Below are 20,659 nucleotides of genomic sequence, written 5' to 3'. Positions count from 1 at the left end.
AAGGAAGGAGAGAGGGAAAGAAAGAGAAAGGAAGGAAGGAAGGAAGGAAGGAAGGAAGGAGGAAGGAAGGAAGGAAGGAAGGAAGGAAGGAAGGAAGGAAGGAAGGAAGGAAGGAAGGAAGGAAGGAAGGAAGGAAGGAAGGAAGGAAGGAAGGAAGGAAGGAAGAGAGAGGGAGTAGAGTGGGCCCTGGGCTGACTTCATTTCACTCGGTGCCCTGCAGACTGAAGTTGGGGCCACTCAGCACCTGTCAGCACGGGCTGCCCCCCGGGTGAGCCCCTTCCCTCCCGGCACTGCTCTTCAGGAGCAGACAATCATTCCAGACTGGGGGGTGTGTGGGCACAGATGCTGGGTGCCAGCCATGGGGAGGGGGGCCAGCAGGACCCACTTTCTGCCTCCCAAGACCCCGGTGCCTCGGGCTGCCGGCCAAGGGCCCGTTTCGTCTGTTCCCCAGGTGTGACCAAGCTGCCGCCCTCCAACGTCATGATGGAGGAGGTGAGAGTGAAGAAGCAGAATAAGCCAACAGGGTGAGTCTCCCGACCCCGCACTCCGGAGCAGTTCCCGGTCTGTCACAATAAAGAGGGGCCAGAGCGATAGCACAGCGGGGAGGGCATTGGCCTTGCACGCGGCCGACCCAGGTTCAATCCCCAGCATCCCATAGGGTCCCCCAAGCACCGCCAGGAGCAATCCCTGGGTGCAGAGCCAGGAGGAACCCCTGAGCATCGCCAGGTGGGACCCAAAAAGCAAAAAAGCAAAACATAAAAGAAACAAGAAATCAAACGAGGGGCCGGAGAGATAGCACAGCAGGGAGGGCATTTGCCTTGCCTGTAGCTGACCCAGGTTCAATCCCATAGGGGTCCCCTGAGCACCGCCAGGACTAATTTCTGAGTGCAGAGCGGGGAGTCAGCCCTCAGCATCATCAGGTGTGACCCAAAAGAAAACAAAACAAAACAAAAAAATAGAATTAGAAGTGTGGTACCCAAGGCTTCCATGTGTTCGGCTAGCTATGGTTCGTTGCTGCATATTATTCCATCCCTGTGTCCAGATACTCACCACTGTATCACCGTCATCCTGTTGTTCATCAATTTGCTCGAGCAGGCGCCAGTAATGTCTCCATTCATCCCTGTCATGTGCAAGTGCAGCCCAATGGCATACTGGGGGCTCTTTCAGGGTCAGGGGAATGAGGACCATCGTTGTTACTATTTTTGGCCTATCAAGTATGTCACGGGAAGTTTGCCAGACTCCGCCATGTGGGCAGGATACTCTCAGTAGCTTGTCGGACTCTCTGAGAAGGATGGAGGCTTTGGGGAAGCCTCTAATCGCCTTTTTTTTTTTTTTTGCTTTTGCTTTTTGGGTCCCACCCGGCCATGCACAGAGGTTACTCCTGGCTTTGCACTCAGGAATCACTCACAGTGATTCAATCTAAAAATAAAATTATCGGGGGCTGGAGTGATAGCACAGTGGGTAGGGCGTTTGCCTTGCACACAGCCGACCCGGGTTCAAATCCCAGCATTCCATATGGTCCCCTGAGCACCACCAGGAGTAATTCCTGAGTGCATGAGCCAGGAGTAACCCCTGTGCATTGCTGGGTGTGACCCAAAAAGCAAAAACAAAAACAACCAAAAATAAATAAATAAAATAAAAATAAATAAAATTATCCAGGTTACATTCGGTAGACTGGGAACACCTATAAAGGTGATTAGAAGCCACCCCAAAAGCCTCCGTCCCTCTCGGAGAGCCCGGCAAGCTACCGAGAGTATCCTGCCCACATGGCAGAGCCTGGCAAGCTCCCCGTGGTGTACTCAATATGCCAAAAAACAGTAACAACGATGGTCCTCATTCCCCTGACCCTGAAAGAGCCCCCAATATGCCATTGGGCTACACTAGCACGCGACAGAGACAGATGGAAACGTTACTATCACCTGCTCGAGCAAATCGATGAGCAACGGGATGACAGTGATACAGTGATTTTATTTTATTGATTCACCATGCGATATAGTTACAAGCTTCTGTGTTTGAGTTACAATTACACAATGATCGAACACCCATCCCTCCAGCAGTGCACATTCCCCACCACCAATCTCCCCAGTATCCCCCCCTTTCCCACCCTCTCCCTGCCTCCATGGCAGACAATTTCCCCCATACTATCTCTCTACTTTTGGGCATTATGGTTTGCAATGTCGATACTGAGAGGTCATCACATTTGGTAATTTATCTACTGTCAGCACACATCTCCCACCCCAAGCATCCCTCCAACCATCATAATTTTAGTGATCTCTGTTCCAGCTGCCTTCTCCCACCCGCTCATGAGACAGGCTTCCAACTATGGAGCAATCTTCCTGACCCTTCTATCTACTGTCCTTGGGTGTTGGTCTCGTGTTATGTTATTTTATATTCCACAAATGAGTGCAGTCCTTCTATATCTGTCCCTCTCTGACTCACTTCACATAGCATGGCACCTTCCATGTCTACCCACTTATAAGCAAATTTCATGACTTCATCTCTTCTAACAGCTGCATAGTATTCCATTGTATAGATGTACCACAGATTCTTTAACCAGTCATCTGTTCTCGGGCACTTGGGTTGCTTCCAGATTCTGGCTATTGTGAACAGTTCATTGGGGCAATGAACCTATGGGTACAGATGTCATTTCTACTGTGCTTTTTTGCACCCTCGGGAAATATTCCCAGAAGTGGTATTGCGGGGTCAGATGGAAGCTCAATTTCTAGGTTATGAAGGGCTGTCCATATTGTCTTCCAAAAAGGCTGGAGTAGTCGGCATTCGCACCAACAGTGAAAGAGCGTCCTTCTCTCCCCACATCCACGCCAGCACTGGTTGCTTTTATTTTTTTATGGTTTTTTATTATTTTTATTTTTTTAGCACTGGTTGCTTTTGTTCTTTTGAATGTGTGCCAGTCTCTGCGGCCCCCTCCGCTTCTAAGCCCTCCGTCTTCCCCTTTGCCCCCGCCCGCCCCGTCGCAGGTTTGGCTTCGCCTACAGCAACGTGCTGCAGACCGACTACATCCCCTACATCGACGAGCTCCTGGAGGCCATCGGAGCCAAGCCCAACCTGCCCGCCCTGCTGCTGACGGACCCCCGCCTGGCCTGCGCCGTCTTCTTCGGCCCCTACACCTCGTACCAGTTCCGCCTGACGGGTCCGGGCAAGTGGGCGGGCGCCAGGAGCGCCATCCTCAGCCAGTGGGAGCGGACGGTGAAGCCGACCAGGACGCGCGTGGTGCGGGAAGACCCCTCCCCCTTGGCGGGCCTCCTCAGACTCGTGGGCGCGCTGGTGCTGCTCCTGGCCCTTTTCCTGGTCTTCCTGTGAAGCCGAGAGGATGCCGAGAGGAGACCCCACACGCCCCGCGTCCTCTCCTCTCCTTCACCAGGGAAAACTCCAATCCGGGGGCTGGAATAACAGGGCAGCGGGGAGGGCGTTTGCCTTTCAGAGGCCGACCCGGGTTCGATCCCCGGCATCCCTTAGAATCACTGCTAGGCGGGGGGCTGAGAGTGATAGCACAATGGGTAGGGCGTTTACCTTGCACGCAGCCGACCAGGGTTCGATTCCCACCATCCCACAGGGTCCCCCTGAGCACCGCCAGGAATGATTCCTGAGTGCAGATCCAGGAGGAACCCCTGAGCATCACCGGGTGTGACCCAAAAAGCAAAAAAAAAAAAAATAATTAAAAAAAGAATCACTGTTGGGGCTGGAGCACAGCGGGGAGGGCATTTGCCTTGCACGCGGCCGACCCAGGTTCAATTCCCAGCATCCCATAGGGTCCCCTGAGCACCGCCAGGAGTAATTCCTGAGTGCACGAGCCAGGAGGAACCCCTGTGCATCACCAGGTGTGACCCAAAAAGAAAAAAAAAGAAGAAAAAAGAATCACTGCCAAGAGGGATCCCTGAGAGCAGGATCAGGAGTTAGCCCTGCACCTCTGGGGGTGACCCAAAAACAAAGGAAATTCTTGAATGCATAGAGTGGGGACCGCCCCTTCCCCTCCCCGCGCTACCTCCTTTGGGACCCCTGCGCGTCTCTCCGCTCCCCTGGTTTATTTCAAAGCCTAGAAGATGATCCCCGAGAAATCTGCGAGTGGAAAGGCCTCTGGAAGCTTCCAGAATGAACGCTGTGCCAGAGAGCTGTCCGAACAACAGCCCCCAGCCCTCCTATCCCTCATTAAAGTGGCTTTGTCACTCTCAGCAAACACTCTCTTTCGTGAGATATCTGGTGGGGCCGAAATGTGACCTCGTGGTACCTGCCAATCAGAAATAAAATAAACCCTTGGGACCAGAGCGATAGCACAGCAGGTAGGGCATTTGCCTTGCACGCGGCCGACCCAGGTTTGATCCCCGACATCCCATATGGTCCCCCAAGTACTGCCAGGAGTAATTCCTGAGTGCAAAGCCAGGAGTAACCCCTGAGCATCGCTGAGTGTGACCCAAAAAGCAGAAAAAAGAAGAAGAAATAAAAGAAACCCTCAAAACGGGTTGTTTCAAGGCTTGTGTTTTCGAGAGCTGCAGAGAGTCGAGTGAACAGACAGACGTCTGGTCTCTGTTGGAGGGGGGTTATCGATCTATGGATGACAGCAGGGCCCAGAGAGCAAGGACACGAAGAGGCACTTGCCTTGCACTCGGAACCTCCTCCTTTTGATCTCAGGCTTCATGTATGGTGCCCCGAGCACCGGCAGGAGTGAGCCCTGAGCACAGAGCCGGGAGTTACCCCTGAACATCGCCACATCTGACCCCAAAACAAAAACAAGCTCACGCGGCCTGGGGTGGGGAAGACGGTGAGCTGAATCCACTCGGGAGTGCACGAGTGCTTGTGTGCCGTCTCCGGCGGGGGGGGGGGGGGGTGTTCCGGCTGGCGTCCCCCAGACCTGAGTCAGACCAGCCCCTGAGAGACAGCCCTCGTCAGCAGTGAGAGGAGACAAGGAAGAGATTGCACAGAGTCTCCCTTGAAATGCAGTGCTGCAGGGACCGGAGCAACAGCACGGCAGGGAGGGTGTTTGCCTTGCACGCGGCCAACCTGGGTTCGATCCCCGGCATCCCATAGGGTCCCCCGAGCACCACCAGGAGTGATTCCTGAGTGCAGAGCCAGGAGTCAGCACTGAGTATTGCTGGGTGGACCCCAAAAGCAAAATAATAATAATAATAATAAATGCAATGCTACTTGGGCCAGAGCAATAGGACAGCGGGGAGGGCGTTTGCCTTGCACAAGGCCGGCCCAGGTTCAATCCCCGGCATCCCATAGGGTCCCCTGAGCCCTGCTATGAGTGAATCCTGAGTGCAGAGCCAGGAGTCAGCCCTGAGCATCACCAGGTGTGGCCCCCAAAAAAAACAAAACAAAATTATTTTTAATTAAAAAATAAATAAAATGCACCATTACAATCTAAAAAGAACCCAAGAGACCCAACACAGAAGTGGCCAAAGATGTTGTTTATAGAGGCTGGAGCGATAGCACAGCCGATAGGGGATTTTTCTTGCACGTGGCCAACCTGGGTTTGATTCCCAGCATCCCATATGGTCCCCCAAGCAACGCCAGGAGTGATTCCTGAGTGCAGAGCCAGGAGTCAGTCCTGAGCATTGCTGGGTGGACCCCAAAAGCAAAAACAAAAAAAATTGAATGCATTGCTGCAGGGGCTGAAGCAATAGGACAGCAGGGAGGGCATTTGCCTTGCACACGGTGAACCCAGGTTCAATTCCTCCATCCGTCTTAGAGAGCCCAGCAAGCTACCGGGAGTATCCCGCCCGCATGGCAGAGCCTGGCAAGCTCCCCATGGTGTATTTGATATGCCAAACACAGTCACTGGAGCTGGAGTGATAGCACAGCGGGTAGGGCGTTTGCCTTGCACGCGGCCGACTCGGGTTCAAATCCCAGCATCCCATATGGTCCCCTGAGCACCGCCAGGAGTGACCCCTGTGCATTGCTGGGTGTGACCCAAAAAGCAAAAAAAAAAAAAAAGTCACAACAAGTCTCACAATGGAGACGTTACTGGTGCCCGCTCGAGCAAATTGATGAGCAATGGGATGACAGTGATACAGTGCTACAGTGATTGACTGATTGATTTCCTAGTTGCTAGATGCCCATTCTCCCAGAACTGGCAAAACCACTCTTCTAGGGTTCCTCGGGTAACCACAGGACTTGGGGTGTCGGTTCCTTCAGGAGGGTACACAGCTCAAACACCAGCTCCAGGGGCTCAGAGCTTGTTCCTCTCCCACCCCTACCCCTCCCTCCGCTGCCCTTCCAAAAGGGAGATGCAAAGCCAGCCTGGTCCTGATGCAGAGAGAGGGCGCCCCCTGCCGGCTGCCAGGGGCAGAGCCTCGAACTCTGCGTTTCGAAGTTCTAAAACTGAGTTTTCTTTCCAGAAGGGGAGGGAGGGTTCAGAAGTCCCCGCGTGGCCTGCCAATCCCTGCGCTCTTCGTCATTCGTCACCTCACCCTATCTGAGACCATGGAGGGAGTGAACTCGCATTCCACACAACGTTTTTTCCCCCTCCGTTGTGAGCTTGCTTTCTGCCCTCACGGGCTGATCAGAGAGTCTGGGTTCAACTCAGAGCACTGGGCTCGGAGCCAGCACCCTTTTATTTCCTTTTAAATAACAGAGTCGGAGTGTCAAGGTTTGCTGCTTGCTCTTGAGGAGGAAACTTCCTGGCTTGTCGGTTGTTAAGAAATCATTCGAGTCAGAATATCTGTTCTGTGCCAACCAGGTGAGTGTCCTGGGGTTAGTTTGGGGCTGGGAATGTTTTCAGGAGCTGTTTGGGCGGAGGCATTCAGGGTTCTGCTGCTCCTGAAAGCGTTTCTTCAGAACGCCTTCTGTTCTCCAGAGGAGACCGAGATTCCCGTCTGCAGAACCTCCTGGTGAGGTGAGGGTGAGAGCCGTAGAATCACAGAGCCGGACAAAGCGAAGGAAGGTTGGAGAGAAAGGAAATTGTGTCCTAGCACACAGCTGAAGAGAATGGGACATTGGCTGGCCTTCCCGTTCAGACGCCCCTCTCATTTCATCTTGTTTGGGTTTGGTTTACCTTTGTTTGTGTTGGATCACACCTGGTGGAGCTCAGGGCTGAAACTCCTGGCTCTGCACTCGGGGATCGTTCCTGACGGTTTGGCCTGGGGTCAAACCCTGGTTAGCTGTGTTCAAGACAAGCGCCCTCCCCGCCGTCCTATGTCCCCAACACCGCTCTGATTTCATCTTAGGGGGGAACACTGAGTCTCCAGGCTTTGGAAAACACAAATATTCCACAGCGGGGGGATCTGACAGAAAAAAAAAAAAAACAGAATGAAGTTAAAGCAAGTGGCAGGTGGGAATGATACGCGTAAACCAAGCAAATTCCAAACTCGAATAAATCATGATTCATGGGGCTGGAGCGATAGTACAGCGGGGAGGGCGTTGGCCTTGCACACAGCTGACCTGGGTTTAATCCCCGGCATCCCATAGGGTCCCCCGAGCACAGCCAGGAGTAATCCCTGAGTGCAGAGCCAGGAGTGACCCCTGAGCATCGCTGGGTGTCACCCTTCCCCCCCCCCGAAAGAAAAAAGCCACAGAAAAGCATGATGATCTATGACTTGATTTGCAAATCACTGTGTCTCTCCTATGTCACTGTCATCCCGTTGCTCATCAATTTGTTTGAGCAGGCACCAGTAACATCTCTCATTGACAGACTTATTGTTACTGTTTTTGGCATGTCCAATATGCCATGGGTAGCTTGCCAGGCTCTGCCGCGTGGGCTTGATACTCTCAGTAGCTTGCCAGGCTCTCCAAGAGGGGCGGAGGAATCAAACTCCGGTCGGCCACATGAAAGGCCAATGCCCTCCCCGCTGTGCTATCGCTCCAGCCCTACTGTGTCTCTCCACATCTTAGCATCCCTGGGTGTGACCCAAAAAGCCAAAAAAAAAAAAAAGAAAGAAAGAAAGAAATGATTCCTTCCAGGGCTGAAGTGATAGGACAGCAAGGAGATGATACCTCACAGGCTCCCTTGAGCCGGGAGTGATCCCTGAGGACAGAGTCAGGAGTCAGCCCTGAGCATCACCAGGTGTGGCCCCTCCCCCCAAAAAGAAGAAATGATTCTCTTTTTTGCTGGCCTGGCAGAGAAGGGGGAGGGCAGCAAAGAGAAATGCTCAGAGGTCCAGCCTTCAATGGCTCACTGCTGCCCATGAATTCAGGAGACTTCGGGCGGGGCAGTCCAGGGGTCTGCACACGGCTCATCCTCTGGGGCCTCAAGACCGGAAGGATTTTCTCCCGGCCTTTCTAGCCCACCCAGTTTGGGCAGCAAGGACGGGGCGTTTGGACATACCACAGCTCAGGAGGCGGGAACCAGAGCGCCCACCCGCCCGTGGTGCTGACACTCTGGTTCTTCCAAGCTGGGCGGCGGGGAAACCATGAGAAAACTCCTAGAAATCTCTGACAACATGGGACCAATCTCACAGGAAGTCAAGAGTTTGTCCAAGGTCGCGCAGCTGGTTGGGCAGAAACAGAACTGGAAACTCGTGGCTGGCGCAATAGCACAGCGGGTAGGGCGTTTGCTTTGCATGTGGCCGACCCGGGTTTGATTCCCAGCATCCCATATGGTCCCCTGAGCACCGCCAGGGGTAATTCCTGAGTGCAGAACCAGGAGTAACCTCTGAGCATCGCCGGGTGTGACCCAAAAAGCAAAAAAAAAAAAGAACTGGAAACTCGAGCATCTGTTCCAGCTTGCTAACTCACGCACTTCTCCCCGGTACAAATTCCAGAAATCTGGAACTGGAGCGATAGCACAGTGGAGAGGGCACCAGCCTGGCACGCGGCTGACCAGGGTTCAATTCCCAGCATCCCATAAGGTCCCCTGAGCACTGCCGGGAGTGATTCCTGAGTGCAGAGCCAGGAGTCAGCCCTGAGCATCGCCGGGTGGGACCGAAAACCAAAAAAATATATATATACCAGAAGTTGATTTGTAAATGCCTGCTCCCTCCACCCCACAGAAATTCTTTTTTGTTTGTTTATTTGTTTTGCTTTTTTTGATCACACACCCAGAAATGCTCAGGGGTTCCTCCTGGCTCTGCACTCAGGAATCACTCCTGGCAGTGTTGGGGGACCATATGGGATGCCGGGAATCGAACCCGGGTCGGCCACATGCAAGGCAAATGCCCTCCCCGATCCGGCCCCGTCCCCCTGCAGAAATTCTTAATTTCTAAATGCTGTGTCATGTAAGGGGAGACATTTCCCGGTTCTTCTTCACTGTTAACAGGTTATGCAGGAAAAGGTGCTGTGGCCCAATCAGAGCAGGACTGACTGGTCTCATGCCTTGCAGCCAGCATATACTGCCATTCTAGAACATTCACTGCCATTCTAGAACATTCACTGTCATTCTAAAACATTCTGTAGCTAGCCTATGTCAGCCTCTCCAGACAGTGAGAGTTCTGCAAGCGTACTCACTAGGTCTTTGTCTGTTTGGGGGGAGGTGAGGGTGGTCATATCTGGTGGTGCTCAGGGGCTACTCCCAGCATCGTGCTCAGGGGTCACTCCTGGCAGTGCTCAGGGGTCCACATGCAGGCCAGGGATTGAATGGGCATGCAAGGCAAATGCCTATTCCCCACCCCCAACTCCAGCCCTAGAGCCTGCATGTGTCACCCAAGCATGATGGTACTCCAGCTCCCAGGTGAAAGGGTACTGCTCGGAGTAACAGGATAGCCACTCTATTACTCTCACAGCTACTGTTACTCTCACAGCTGCCAATTTACTCTCACAGCTGCTGTTACTCTCACAGCTGCTGTTATTCTCAGCTGCTGTTACTCTCACAACTGCTCTGTTACTCTCACAGCCGCTCTGTTACTCTCACAGCTGCCTATTATTCTCACAGCTTCTATTATTCTCACAGCTGCCTGTTACTCTCACAGCTGCCTGTTACTCTCACAGCTACTGTTACTCTCACAACTGCTCTGTTACTCTCACAGTTGCTCTGTTACTCTCAAAGCCGCTCTGTTACTCTCACAGCTGCTCTGTTACTCTCAGAGCCACTCTTACTCTCACAGCTGCATGTTACTCTCACAGCTGCTCTGTTACTCTCACAGCTGCTCTGTTACTCTCGCAGCTGCCTGTTACTCTCATAGCTGCTGTTACTCTCAGAGCCACTCTGTTACTCTCACAGCTGCATGTTACTCTCACAGCTGCTCTGTTACTCTCACAGCTGCTCTGTTACTCTCAGAGCCACTCTTACTCTCACAGCTGCATGTTACTCTCACAGCTGCTCTGTTACTCTCAGAGCCACTCTGATACTCTCACAGCTGCTCTGTTATTCTCACAGCTGCTGTTACTTTCACAGCTGCTGTTACTCTCACAGCTGTTACCTCACAGCTGCTGTCACCCTCACATCTGCCTTTCCCCCAGTGCTATCACCTCAGCGCACTCTTCTCCACCTCCAGGATGGTCCGGCGAGTGGCCGTGATAGGAGCGGGGGTGAGTGGCCTGTCCTCCATCAAATGCTGCCTGGATGAGGGCCTGGAGCCCACCTGCTTTGAGAGGAGCAAGGACTTCGGGGGACTCTGGAAGTTCACTGTGAGTACTGGGCGCCCACCGCCTCCATGCAGCCTGGGCCAGCCCGTGATTTCTCCAGGGGGGACAACTGCGGGGAAAGGTCACATGGCCCGCAGACACGAGGGGTGCGGAGATGGCACCGTGTGGGTGCTGGGTGGCAGGGCGTGAGCTTCAGGGCGGAGAGGAGGGGAGGAAAGCGCTCAGTCTGGGAACCCGGGGTGGAAGCAGCCTCGGGATGCCCAGACTGAGGTGTCCTGAAACTCTGGTGGGTGTGGGGGGGGAGGGGACCAATGTGAGCCCTTGGTGAGTGCGGAACAGCCGCTGCTCTGGAGAATGGAAATGTTGGAACTTCCTTGATAAGGCAGCAGCCCACACCTTGGGCTGACACAGGGGGTGTGACTGAAACTACACAGAGACAAGAAGGGGGAAATCGGGGCTGGAGCCATAGCACAGCGGGGAGGGCGTTTGCCTTGCACGCGGCCAACCCGGGTTCGATTCCCAGCATCCCATAGGGTCCCCTGAGCACCACCAGGGGTGATTCCTGAGTGCAGAGCCAGGAGGAACCCCTGTGCATCGCCAGGTGTGACTCAAAAAGCAAAAAAAAAAAAAGAAGGGAAAAATCAGCCAGGAGCCCCCAGGCCGAGGCGAGGGGAGGCAGCGTAGAGCGTGAGGGGAGGGAGGGAGGGTGACCTGTGGAAGGACAGGCGGAAAGCGAGCCCAGAGTGACGTTCCAGAAGATGTTTGGGGACAGTGTGCTGGCTCCCTTGGAAGCAGGCAGGTAGACGGGAGAGGGAATTTCTCCCTATGGTGGTGGAATTTCTGAGAATTAATAAATCCCAGAGCCCTAAAGCTATTAGAATTAAGGCCGAGGCCTGATAAGATCCACCTGGTGGTGGGGCTGGAGTGATAGCACAGCAGGGAGGGCGTTTGCCTTGCACGCGGCCGACCCGGGTTCAAATCCCAGCATCCCATATGGTCTCCTGAGCACCGCCAGGAGTAATTCCTGAGTGCATGAGCCAGGAAGAAACCCTGTGCATCGCCAGATGTGACCCAAAAAGCCAAAAAAAAAAAAATCCACCTGGTGTAGGTGACAGAGGCTGAGGAGGCAGAACCCCACCGAGACACAAACTGTAGCAGAGAGAGAGGCTGCTGTTAGGGACCTGAAGAAGATTTATGACACTTGAGCCACCCCTCATCCCTGCCAGGGAAACTCCAGACCAAGGCAACCGCCCTTGGCAACCACCCTAGCAACGAACTCTTACCTAGCTAGAAAGCCCCATGTGCGGGCAAGTTGGAGAAACCCTATCAATGCCAGCTTGAACAAAGGAAGGGCACGTATGCTGCCCCAGCCCATGTGCTGCCTGCGCCCACGTGGCTGAGCACATGTGGCGCCCGAGCACATGTGTCTCCTGAGCACATGTAGCACCCGCATCTCCCCTCTTGAGATGTGGATTGGAACTCTCTCCGCCTTTGGAGAAACCCGCCTTCTCCCTTAAGTGCGTTACTCACTCTCCCTTTTCATTCTTCCTTCCACTTCCTCCGAAACTCTCCAGTTAAATCCTTTTTTTTTTTTATTTTATTACACTGCTTATCTACCCCTGACATTCTTTTCTTGCTGTTAAGAGTCCAGAGTCGAACACCCTCAAGGACAGAGTACAGAGTCGATCATGCAAATCACACAGCAAGGTTTATTGTTACAGCTAGCTGGGGTCCAAGTATCCGCCCAACGCAGCGGGTTTCAACACGGACCGTGAGCATTAGGCTCAGTAAGTTCTTATCCTTCCACTTTGTCAAGTCAGCGTTACTCAGCAAATTTCTATTACCTGCAGAGTAACACATATATTTTTGTTGGTGGTGGTGTTTTGGTCCAAGACATCCAGCCCATCTCCCTGACAGTTACATCCCAGAGACTTAATCTCATTCCGGGGATGTAATCTCTGACAGGAGCGTCTGGTTCTTCTGCTTTTTTTGTTCCTGGAAGAGGCCCAAGTTACCCAGAGCCTGTCATGGGACTGGAGAGATAGCACAGCGAATAGGGCATTTGCCTTGCACTCGGCCAACGCAGGTTTGATTTCTCTGTCCCTCTCAGAGAGCCCGGCCAGCTATCGAGAGGATCCCGCCCGCACGGCAGAGCCTGGCAAGCTCCCCGTGGTGTATTCGAGATGCCAAACACAGTCACAACAAGTCTCACCATGGAGACGTGACTGGCGCCCGCTCGAGCAAATCAATGAACAACGGGACGACAGTGCTATGACAATGCTACAGTTGTCTTGGCAGTTCTCCGGCTAAAGTGGGCCCTAACGTTCCCCCCTTTAGTTATTCATAATTAGGAATCTTCCTCATTTTGATCACTCAGGTGTAGGATCCCCAGGTTTGGGCACTTCTGGTATTCCTACCTGAGAACCATCACTGCGTTTATCCTACCTTTTTTTTTTTTAGGTGTTTTATTTTTTTTATGTATTTTTTTCCTTACACTTTATTTTTTTGTTTTGTTTTGTTTTGTTTTGGGGGGGTCACACCTGGCGATGCACAGGGGTTACTCCTGGCTCTGCACTCAGTAATTACCCCTGGCGGTGCTCAGGGGACCACATGGGATGCTGGGAATCGAACCCGGGTCGGCTGCGTGCAAGGCAAACGCCCTACCCACTGTGCTATCACCCCAGCCCCTTTCCTTACACTTTAATGCCAAGAAAAATGCTGCAGTTTATAAAGTTGCTCATGATGATTTGTTACAGTTCAACTCAATATTCTAACACCCATTCCACTACCATTACACCTTCCCTCCACCACTTACTCCAATTTTCCCAACCACCCTTTAAGCCTGCCCCCATAGCAGGCCCTCAATAATTTATTCTATATTGCTGTTATCAATAATTTGCTGAGAGGGGCTGGAGCGATAGCACAGCGGGGAGGGCGTTTGCCTTGCATGCGGCCGACCCGGGTTCGATCCCCGGCATCCCATATGGTCCCCTGAGCACTGCCAGGAGTAATTCTTGAGTGCAGAGCCAGGAGGAACCCCTGTGCATCGCCAGGTGTGACCCAAAAAGCAAATAATAATAATAATAATAATAATAATAATAATAATAATAATAATTTGCTAACAGAATGGCCAGACAATATTTCCTCAGAAGAAATTTAGTGAAGATTGTTGTATCTCACCACAGAGCCATTAAGCCCTTATATAAGAGACGTTGTTACAGGTTAAACCTTCTGTGTTTATATTTTGTCAATCTGGACTGTTTGCCTTATGCATGTTTATCCTATCTTTAACAAAAGACTCCAACTTATTCAGGATGCAGAAACCCACGGTCAGGAGCAAAAGCAGAAATACTAGGGCTCTCAGCGGGGAGAGATGGGATCAGGGTGACAAGTTGACTTTCCCAGCTCTCTTCCTATAACAATATTCCTGTAGCACAATCTTTACCATTAAACACATTTCAGGGAGACTGGAGTTGGCAGAGTAGGAAGGGGACGAGCAAGGGGCTACATGTAAGACAATAGGCTCCGTAGGTCCCTGAACAAACGCACGTTGCAGCGTGGGTCATAACTGGCACAGATCAAGGCTAGTTCTACTCGTCTCAGTATCAGAGAGGACCCAGTGCCAAAACTGGGGCATGTAAGGAGCTCACTCTGCAGCTGGCACTACGGGCATGCAGATACAGAGAATAACCCGTGCCCTTCCCATGGTTCCTTTGAGCCACTTTCTTCGGTCTTATCTGGAGTGGGGTCGTCTCCCATCGTCCGGATATGCCACTGGCCGGTGTCACTTTGTCTCCAAAAGGGGAGGCAGCTCTTACCTGTGAAGCTTGGATGGACCCAGGTCTTGATTTTATCCATCCTCAGAGCAGTTGGTCTGGTCAGGATTATGGTGTAAGGACACTCGCAGGTGGCAGTCTCATGTCGCCTAATTCAGGCCAGATCTCCCAGTGTGTACGGAGGAGTTCACTGTGGCAGTGTGCTCTGAGCCCCACATGGAGCTGGATCCTGATACCTGTAGGGCTGGTGATGGCTGGAGAAGAGAGAGAGGTCACACACTCTAGCCTACACTTCCTTTTTCAAGGCTGAGTTGGAGTAGTGGCAGTCAACCCAAAAGAATTTTAAAGGGAACAGAGTTCCTCCGTAAAGGGCATTTGCACTCACAACAGGCAATTGGGATTTTTCGGGGGTGGGGGTCTTTCTTAATCTATCTACCTACATCCCCAAATGCTAGGGTTGTCCATTTGGGGGAAGCAACTGATCCTGCACTTTAAGCTGAGGTTCCCCCTGTTAAAGCTGTGGTCAGGCTAGTGACAGCAGGTACAACATTGAATTCCTTTATATGCTAGGCTGCCTTTCTACAATAAGTAAACCAAGTTTTATCTAAATTTCCTAAAGGAGGTACCTTTTTTTATTTTTTTATTTAAAAAAAAATTTTTATTTTATTTTTTATTGAATCACTGAGATACAGTTACAAAGTTTTTATATTTGATCCACCACCAAACCCCCGCATACCCCCCTCCCACTCCCCCTCTGCCTGCGTGGCAGACATTTTTCACTTTACTCTTTCCTTACTTTGATTACGTTCAATTTTCAACAGGGATCTCACTATCATTATTAGGAGGTTTTCCTCCACCAGTCAGACATGTTGGATGGCGTCAATAGATTGTATGTTTTCATTTTTCAGAAAAGGTCATGCGGCCACATTAGTGGCCGTGCGGTTCGGAGCTATCCCAGTCCCGCATCCTGGAGCCGTGTTAGTTGCTGCTCATTGTCGTCGGGGCTCTGTCTGGAGAAGGCGTACCGGCTGTACCTCAAAAGGAGGTACCTTTTAAACCAAGATCAGAATACACTTATTCAATCTTCTCTGTAGAATTAGAATTTGGTTCTTACAAGAAGCAAGCTACAGAAACAAGGTTTTCTCTCCACCTTCATTATAAATTTGCCAGATGGCTTCACAAACCTGGCTCGTTCTTTTGCATAAATATAGCAAGATTAGAGAACTCTCCATCTGGGCTACCCCGTTATTTACTGAGAGGTCCTTGGGGTTGGCTAAAGACAGGAGACACACCAATAACGGCATTGATCTTATCTGGCATGGCATTGATCTTATCTTACCCAGGCCTGGCCATAAGGTGTCCCACGAAGAACTGGAGGTGCCTCGAGCCTTCAGGTTAAACTGGACGTGACCTTGGGCCTCATTTTCCACAGAGAAGACCTGGCAGAAAGGAGTCTATCCCACCTGGTTTCCAGGCCTTTACAGGGCCCAGGCTGAGTCAGTCATTGCAGATTCCCAGATTCCTCATTCTTCACAGCAGAGATAATTTCCAGTCTTTCCTTGATCTTGCCTGCCTCTAGGGTCCCTCTGAGGTTTGTAGGTACTTAAAACAGTACCTTTTAAATACCTGCTCCTGTCATTTAGACCAATTCCTTGACTATTTCCCTGGGAGAGGGCTTTTGGGTCTCATAACTGGTTTTTCATGTCTGCATGAGGGATAGACCCTATTACAGAGAGGAAAGACTGTTATCTGGATTTATGCAAACCAACATAGTGCCACAAAACATCAAAAACATACTGAAGGTACAAAGAAGAGAAAAGCAAGCATTTCACTTTACTCACCCGTTTGCTGTGGGTCCTAGTCAAAAGAAGCTAAAATCTGTAGCGATAAAGCATACAATTTAGCATCATGTTTAAACCTTGACTTTTCTAAGAGCACTGTACCGGGAGTCCAGTGTACAGTCTAACCTGTCTAATTCATTTAATCCCATGTTGAAAAACCCTTGATTTCCTGCAATGTTTGAAGAATTCTACTATCTAAGAGCACTGTAACAGGAGTCTGGATAATCCATCCAATATCCTTTTCCATATATCTTGCAAAAAAAGGTACTAGAGCAATTCTGCAGATGCAATTTAAAGAGTTTCTTATAACAATACAATTTGATCAGTTCCTTTCTTTAAAACACAACCTCAAACCTTCTACACATTCCTTAACATTCATTCTGTCCTGTAACTTTCCTTCATCTTGTTTTGAAACCAACTTTACTTTAACAGGATTCCTTCCCTGTTTCCCACTGATGATATCTCCATCCATTATCTTTCTGACTTATGACATATTAGTACTCATGACTATATTAGTACAACATGATCTCCCAAGTTTAGACACAAGGCACCAACCATCTCACTTAATATGACAAAACTCTACTCTGCAGTGCTCTTTCAAAAGCATTCAATCAGTTCTATAAACATTCAAAAGCCTTAAACATGCTCACAATTAAAGTTCTTACAACGTATATTCACTGGGCAAAAGATCACTTCACATTAGAAATTAACTAGGGGACCTCTTTAGAATTTTGATCTCTAGGAAAACACAGATATAAAAGGATTAAAACACTCATATATTGGAACGCCCATGATCCCAGAGGCCATCTAACTACTCTCAGCAACAGCAGCTTCTTGCAGAAATGCCTCCAGACTGTGAACTAAGCTTGCAATGATGCAATTTTTGGCAGAAATTTCCCTGGTCTCAACTACTAAAATACAGAAATCCAAAACCGCGCGGCCTCATACCTCTTCATTCTCAGCAAGGGAAAACAAATTATCAAATGCTGCTTTTTCATCAGGTTTGATTTTGGGGGGTAAATTCCAAATAATAATAGTGAGCTTTATGTTGAAATACTGAATGTAATCAAAGTAAAGAGAAAGTAAAGTGAAAATTATCAACTACACAGGCGGGGGGGGCAGGGGGGGATATACTGGGGTTCTTGGTGGTGGGACATGGGCACTGGTGAAGGGATGGGTGTTTTGAGCATTGTATCACGGAGACTTAAGCCTGAAATCTTTGTAATATTTCACATGGTGATTCAACAAAAAATAAATAAAATAAAATAAAATAAAATAAAACACTCATATATTATCATGAAACAGTAAGGATTTCACACTTGTCTGAAGGTGAGGAATAGGCTAATACCTGGTGACAAAGCTTTGCATGAAATAAAATTATCATAATAATAGCATGCATTTTCACTGCACAGACTGATTAGCAATGTGGTTAGAAAAAAGTTAACTAGTTATTTTCCCACATTTTTCATGAAGTTCTCCATTCTCAAAAAATTATTACAGCAGGCTGACATCTGAGATTAACCCATTTTATAACTCTTTACTTAGTAGTTCTAGAAATTTTAGGTACCAAAAGTATCAGCGATCAAATAGAACACTGGTAGGATAAGTTTTGCAACCAATTTCATAACTCTAGAAACTCATGTTTAAACTAAACCATTACATTTTGAACCTCTTTTTACCACAATTATCTAATCTAATGCAGATACATATGTACATTGACATAAAAGCATAAGACCTTTGAACCAACAACTTTTATGAAACATGATAAAATCTTTTTTTACTTAATTTCAATAGTTCTTGTACCTTAGTTATCTCAAATCATGAGCTTTCTACACCAGATACTTTTAAAACAATTCCACAAGAATACAAACATGCTTACACAAAGAAAGAGACCCTTAGTTTTTACCAAACTTTGATATAAGCATAAGAAAACACTTGAACTGCCAATCTTTATATTTAAAAAATCACTGTCACTGTCATCCCATTGCTCATCCATTTGCTCGAGCGGGCACGAGTAATGTCTCTCATTGTGAGACTTATTGTTACTGTTTTTGTCATATGGAATACACCATGGGGAGCTTGCCAGGCTCTTCCATGTGGGCGAGATATTCTTGGTAGCTTGCCGGGCTCTGAGAGGGGTGGAGGAATCGAACACGGGTTGGCCGGGTGCAAGGCGAATGCCCTAACACTGTGCTATCTCGAGAAAACTTTATTTTGCTGTCTCCTATGTCTCTGTTATTTATAAAGCAACCTAAATTCTCATTAAGTTTATCTCTGCAAGTAGGAAACTAATACCCAAGAATAGTAGTTTATAATACCAGGAGGTTGTCTCCATGGCTTGGAGGCTGGCCTCACACGCTGGGGGAAAGTCATCCCAGATAGAGAAGGGAACACCAAGTAAAATGTGGTTGGAAATCCTGAGCAAGAAGGGAGATGCGTGCTGAAAGTAGACTAGAGACTGTACATGATGGCCACTCAATACCCCTATTGCAAACCACAACACCCAAAAGGAGAGAGAGAGAACAAACTGGAATGCTCTGCCACAGAGGCAGAGTGGGGTGGGGGGGATGGGATAGGGGGGTGGGAGGGATACTGGGTTCATAAGTGGTGGAGAATGGGCACTGGTGGAGGGATGGGCTCTCGAACATTGCATGAGGGTAAAACAAGCACGAAAATGTGTGAATCTGTAACTGTACCCTCACTGTGACTCACTAATTAAAAAATCAATAAATTATATAAAAAAAAAGTTTATCTCTGCACTATCTCACCGAGATCTTATCTCTTTGCTGCTTTGGCTCTAGCTTCCGACCCTTTCTAAATACAGGTTCTGGGGCCGGATCGATAGCACAGCGGGTAGGGCGTTTGCCTTGCACGCGGCCGACCCGGGTTCGATCCCTGGCATCCCATATGGTCCCCCAAGCACCGCCAGGAGTAATTCCTGAGTGCAAAGCCAGGAGTAACCCCTGTGCATTGCTGGGTGTGACCCAAAAAGCAAAAATAAATAAATAAATACAGGTTCTGGGGGCTGGAGCAATAGCACAGTGGGGAGAGTGTTTGCCTTGCTCGCAGCAGACCCAGGTTCGATTCCCAGCATCCCATATGGTCCCCGAGCCCTGCCAGGAGTAATTCCTGAGTGCAGAGCCAGGAGTAACCCCTGTGCATTGCTGGGTGTGACCCAAAAAGCACTGCACTGCACTGCACTCCTGTTGTTCATCGATTTGCTCAAGTGGTAACGTCTCCATTGTGAGACTTGTTGTTACTGCTTTTGGCATATCAAATATGCCACAGGGAGCTTGCCAGGCTCTGTCGTGTGGGTGGAATAGTCTCAGTAGCTTCCGGGCTCTCCAAGAGGGACAGAGGAATCGAACCCGGGTCGGCTGCAGGCAAGGCAAATGCCCTACCCACTGTGCTATTACTCCAGCCACAAGCAATGTCCTTTTTGTATGGACACAAGAAGACAGTTAATGCTATGTTTTTTTGACTTGGGAGTTAATTGACTCCGAATAATATTTATTTCTGGACATCTGTTCTCTCAACTTAAGCCTCAGTTGCCCTTACTTCCTAGCACCCCAAAAGCAGGGTCCCGACGGGGGACTGGATGGACCCAGGGCAAGCTGTGAGCTATGTGCTACCCTGGCATCGAGGTGGGCCTGGCCGAAGTGCCATAATGCTTAACTCTAAGTTAAGAGCATGGTCATGGACAAATGCTGTCATGATCCAAAAAGCAATAACTAGATTCAGACCCTGCTAGGGTTAGGAATGATTAATCTGGGAGTGATAGCATAGCGGTAGGGCATTTGCCTTGCATGTAGCTGACCCGGGTTCGATTCCTCCGCCCCTCTCAGAGAGCCCGGCAAGCTACCGAGAGTATCTCGCCCGCACGGCAGAGCCTGGCAAGCTCCTCATGATATATTCGATATGTCAAAAAGAGTAACAACAAGTCTTAAAATGGAGACGTTACTGGTGCCCGCTCAAGCAACTCAATGAACAACCGGATGACCGTCATACAGTGATACAGAGTCTGAGTCTGTGATGAGATGTTCCCAGGAGAGCCACCCTACAAGCCTCAATGTATCTCTTACTGTGTCCATACAAAATAACTAATATTAAGAAGTAGAATTAAGGGGCTGGAGCAATAGTACAGCGGGTAGGGCGTTTGCCTTGCACGTGGCCGACCCGGGTTCGATTCCCAGCATCCCATATGGTCCCCTGAGTACCGATAGGATTGATTCCAGACTGCAGAGCCAGGAGTAACCCTTGTGCATCGCCAGGTGTGACCCCCCCAAGAAAAAAAAGCAAAAAAAAAAAAAGTAGAATTAAGATGTTAATTCAGATGTTAATTTAGTCAGAGATCCCAGGCTGCGAGATGGAGCACAGAGAGAGGAGCAGGAGAGACAGGAGGAGACGGGAATGAGGGGCAGCGTAAGACTAGAATGGGGGTCTTAGAGAGACTGGAACAGGCGCGTGGGGACAATGGAATAAACGGCAACTGATCAATCAACCGGTTTGGCCCTCATTTCCTCCTCCGTCTGCCCCATGGCACGGATCAGACTGAGACCACCCAAC

At 49.8% G+C, this 20,659-nt stretch overlaps 2 protein-coding genes across 2 annotated transcripts in view; both read left to right on the top strand.

Moving 5' to 3' along the window:
• LOC101554148 (flavin containing dimethylaniline monoxygenase 2) overlaps nucleotides 1-4,332 on the top strand; it is a 41,844-nt gene extending 37,512 nt beyond the window's left edge. Inside the window, exons 7-8 of the mRNA XM_055121562.1 lie at nucleotides 452-524; nucleotides 2,979-4,332. Coding sequence (XP_054977537.1) covers nucleotides 452-524; nucleotides 2,979-3,321 — 416 coding nt within the window. The 3' untranslated portion in view covers nucleotides 3,322-4,332. The remainder of the gene's footprint in view (nucleotides 1-451; nucleotides 525-2,978) is intronic.
• A 2,266-nt stretch (nucleotides 4,333-6,598) lies between these two features.
• FMO4 (flavin containing dimethylaniline monoxygenase 4) overlaps nucleotides 6,599-20,659 on the top strand; it is a 28,180-nt gene continuing 14,119 nt past the window's right edge. Inside the window, exons 1-2 of the mRNA XM_055121209.1 lie at nucleotides 6,599-6,697; nucleotides 10,386-10,518. Coding sequence (XP_054977184.1) covers nucleotides 10,387-10,518 — 132 coding nt within the window. The 5' untranslated portion in view covers nucleotides 6,599-6,697; nucleotide 10,386. The remainder of the gene's footprint in view (nucleotides 6,698-10,385; nucleotides 10,519-20,659) is intronic.

This window comes from Sorex araneus, chromosome X (assembly GCF_027595985.1).
Source record: "Sorex araneus isolate mSorAra2 chromosome X, mSorAra2.pri, whole genome shotgun sequence".
In the NCBI taxonomy this organism is placed as follows: Eukaryota; Metazoa; Chordata; class Mammalia; order Eulipotyphla; family Soricidae; genus Sorex; species Sorex araneus.
The sequence above is the reverse complement of the archived record's forward strand: the minus strand, read 5'-3'. Positions and strand labels throughout refer to the sequence as shown.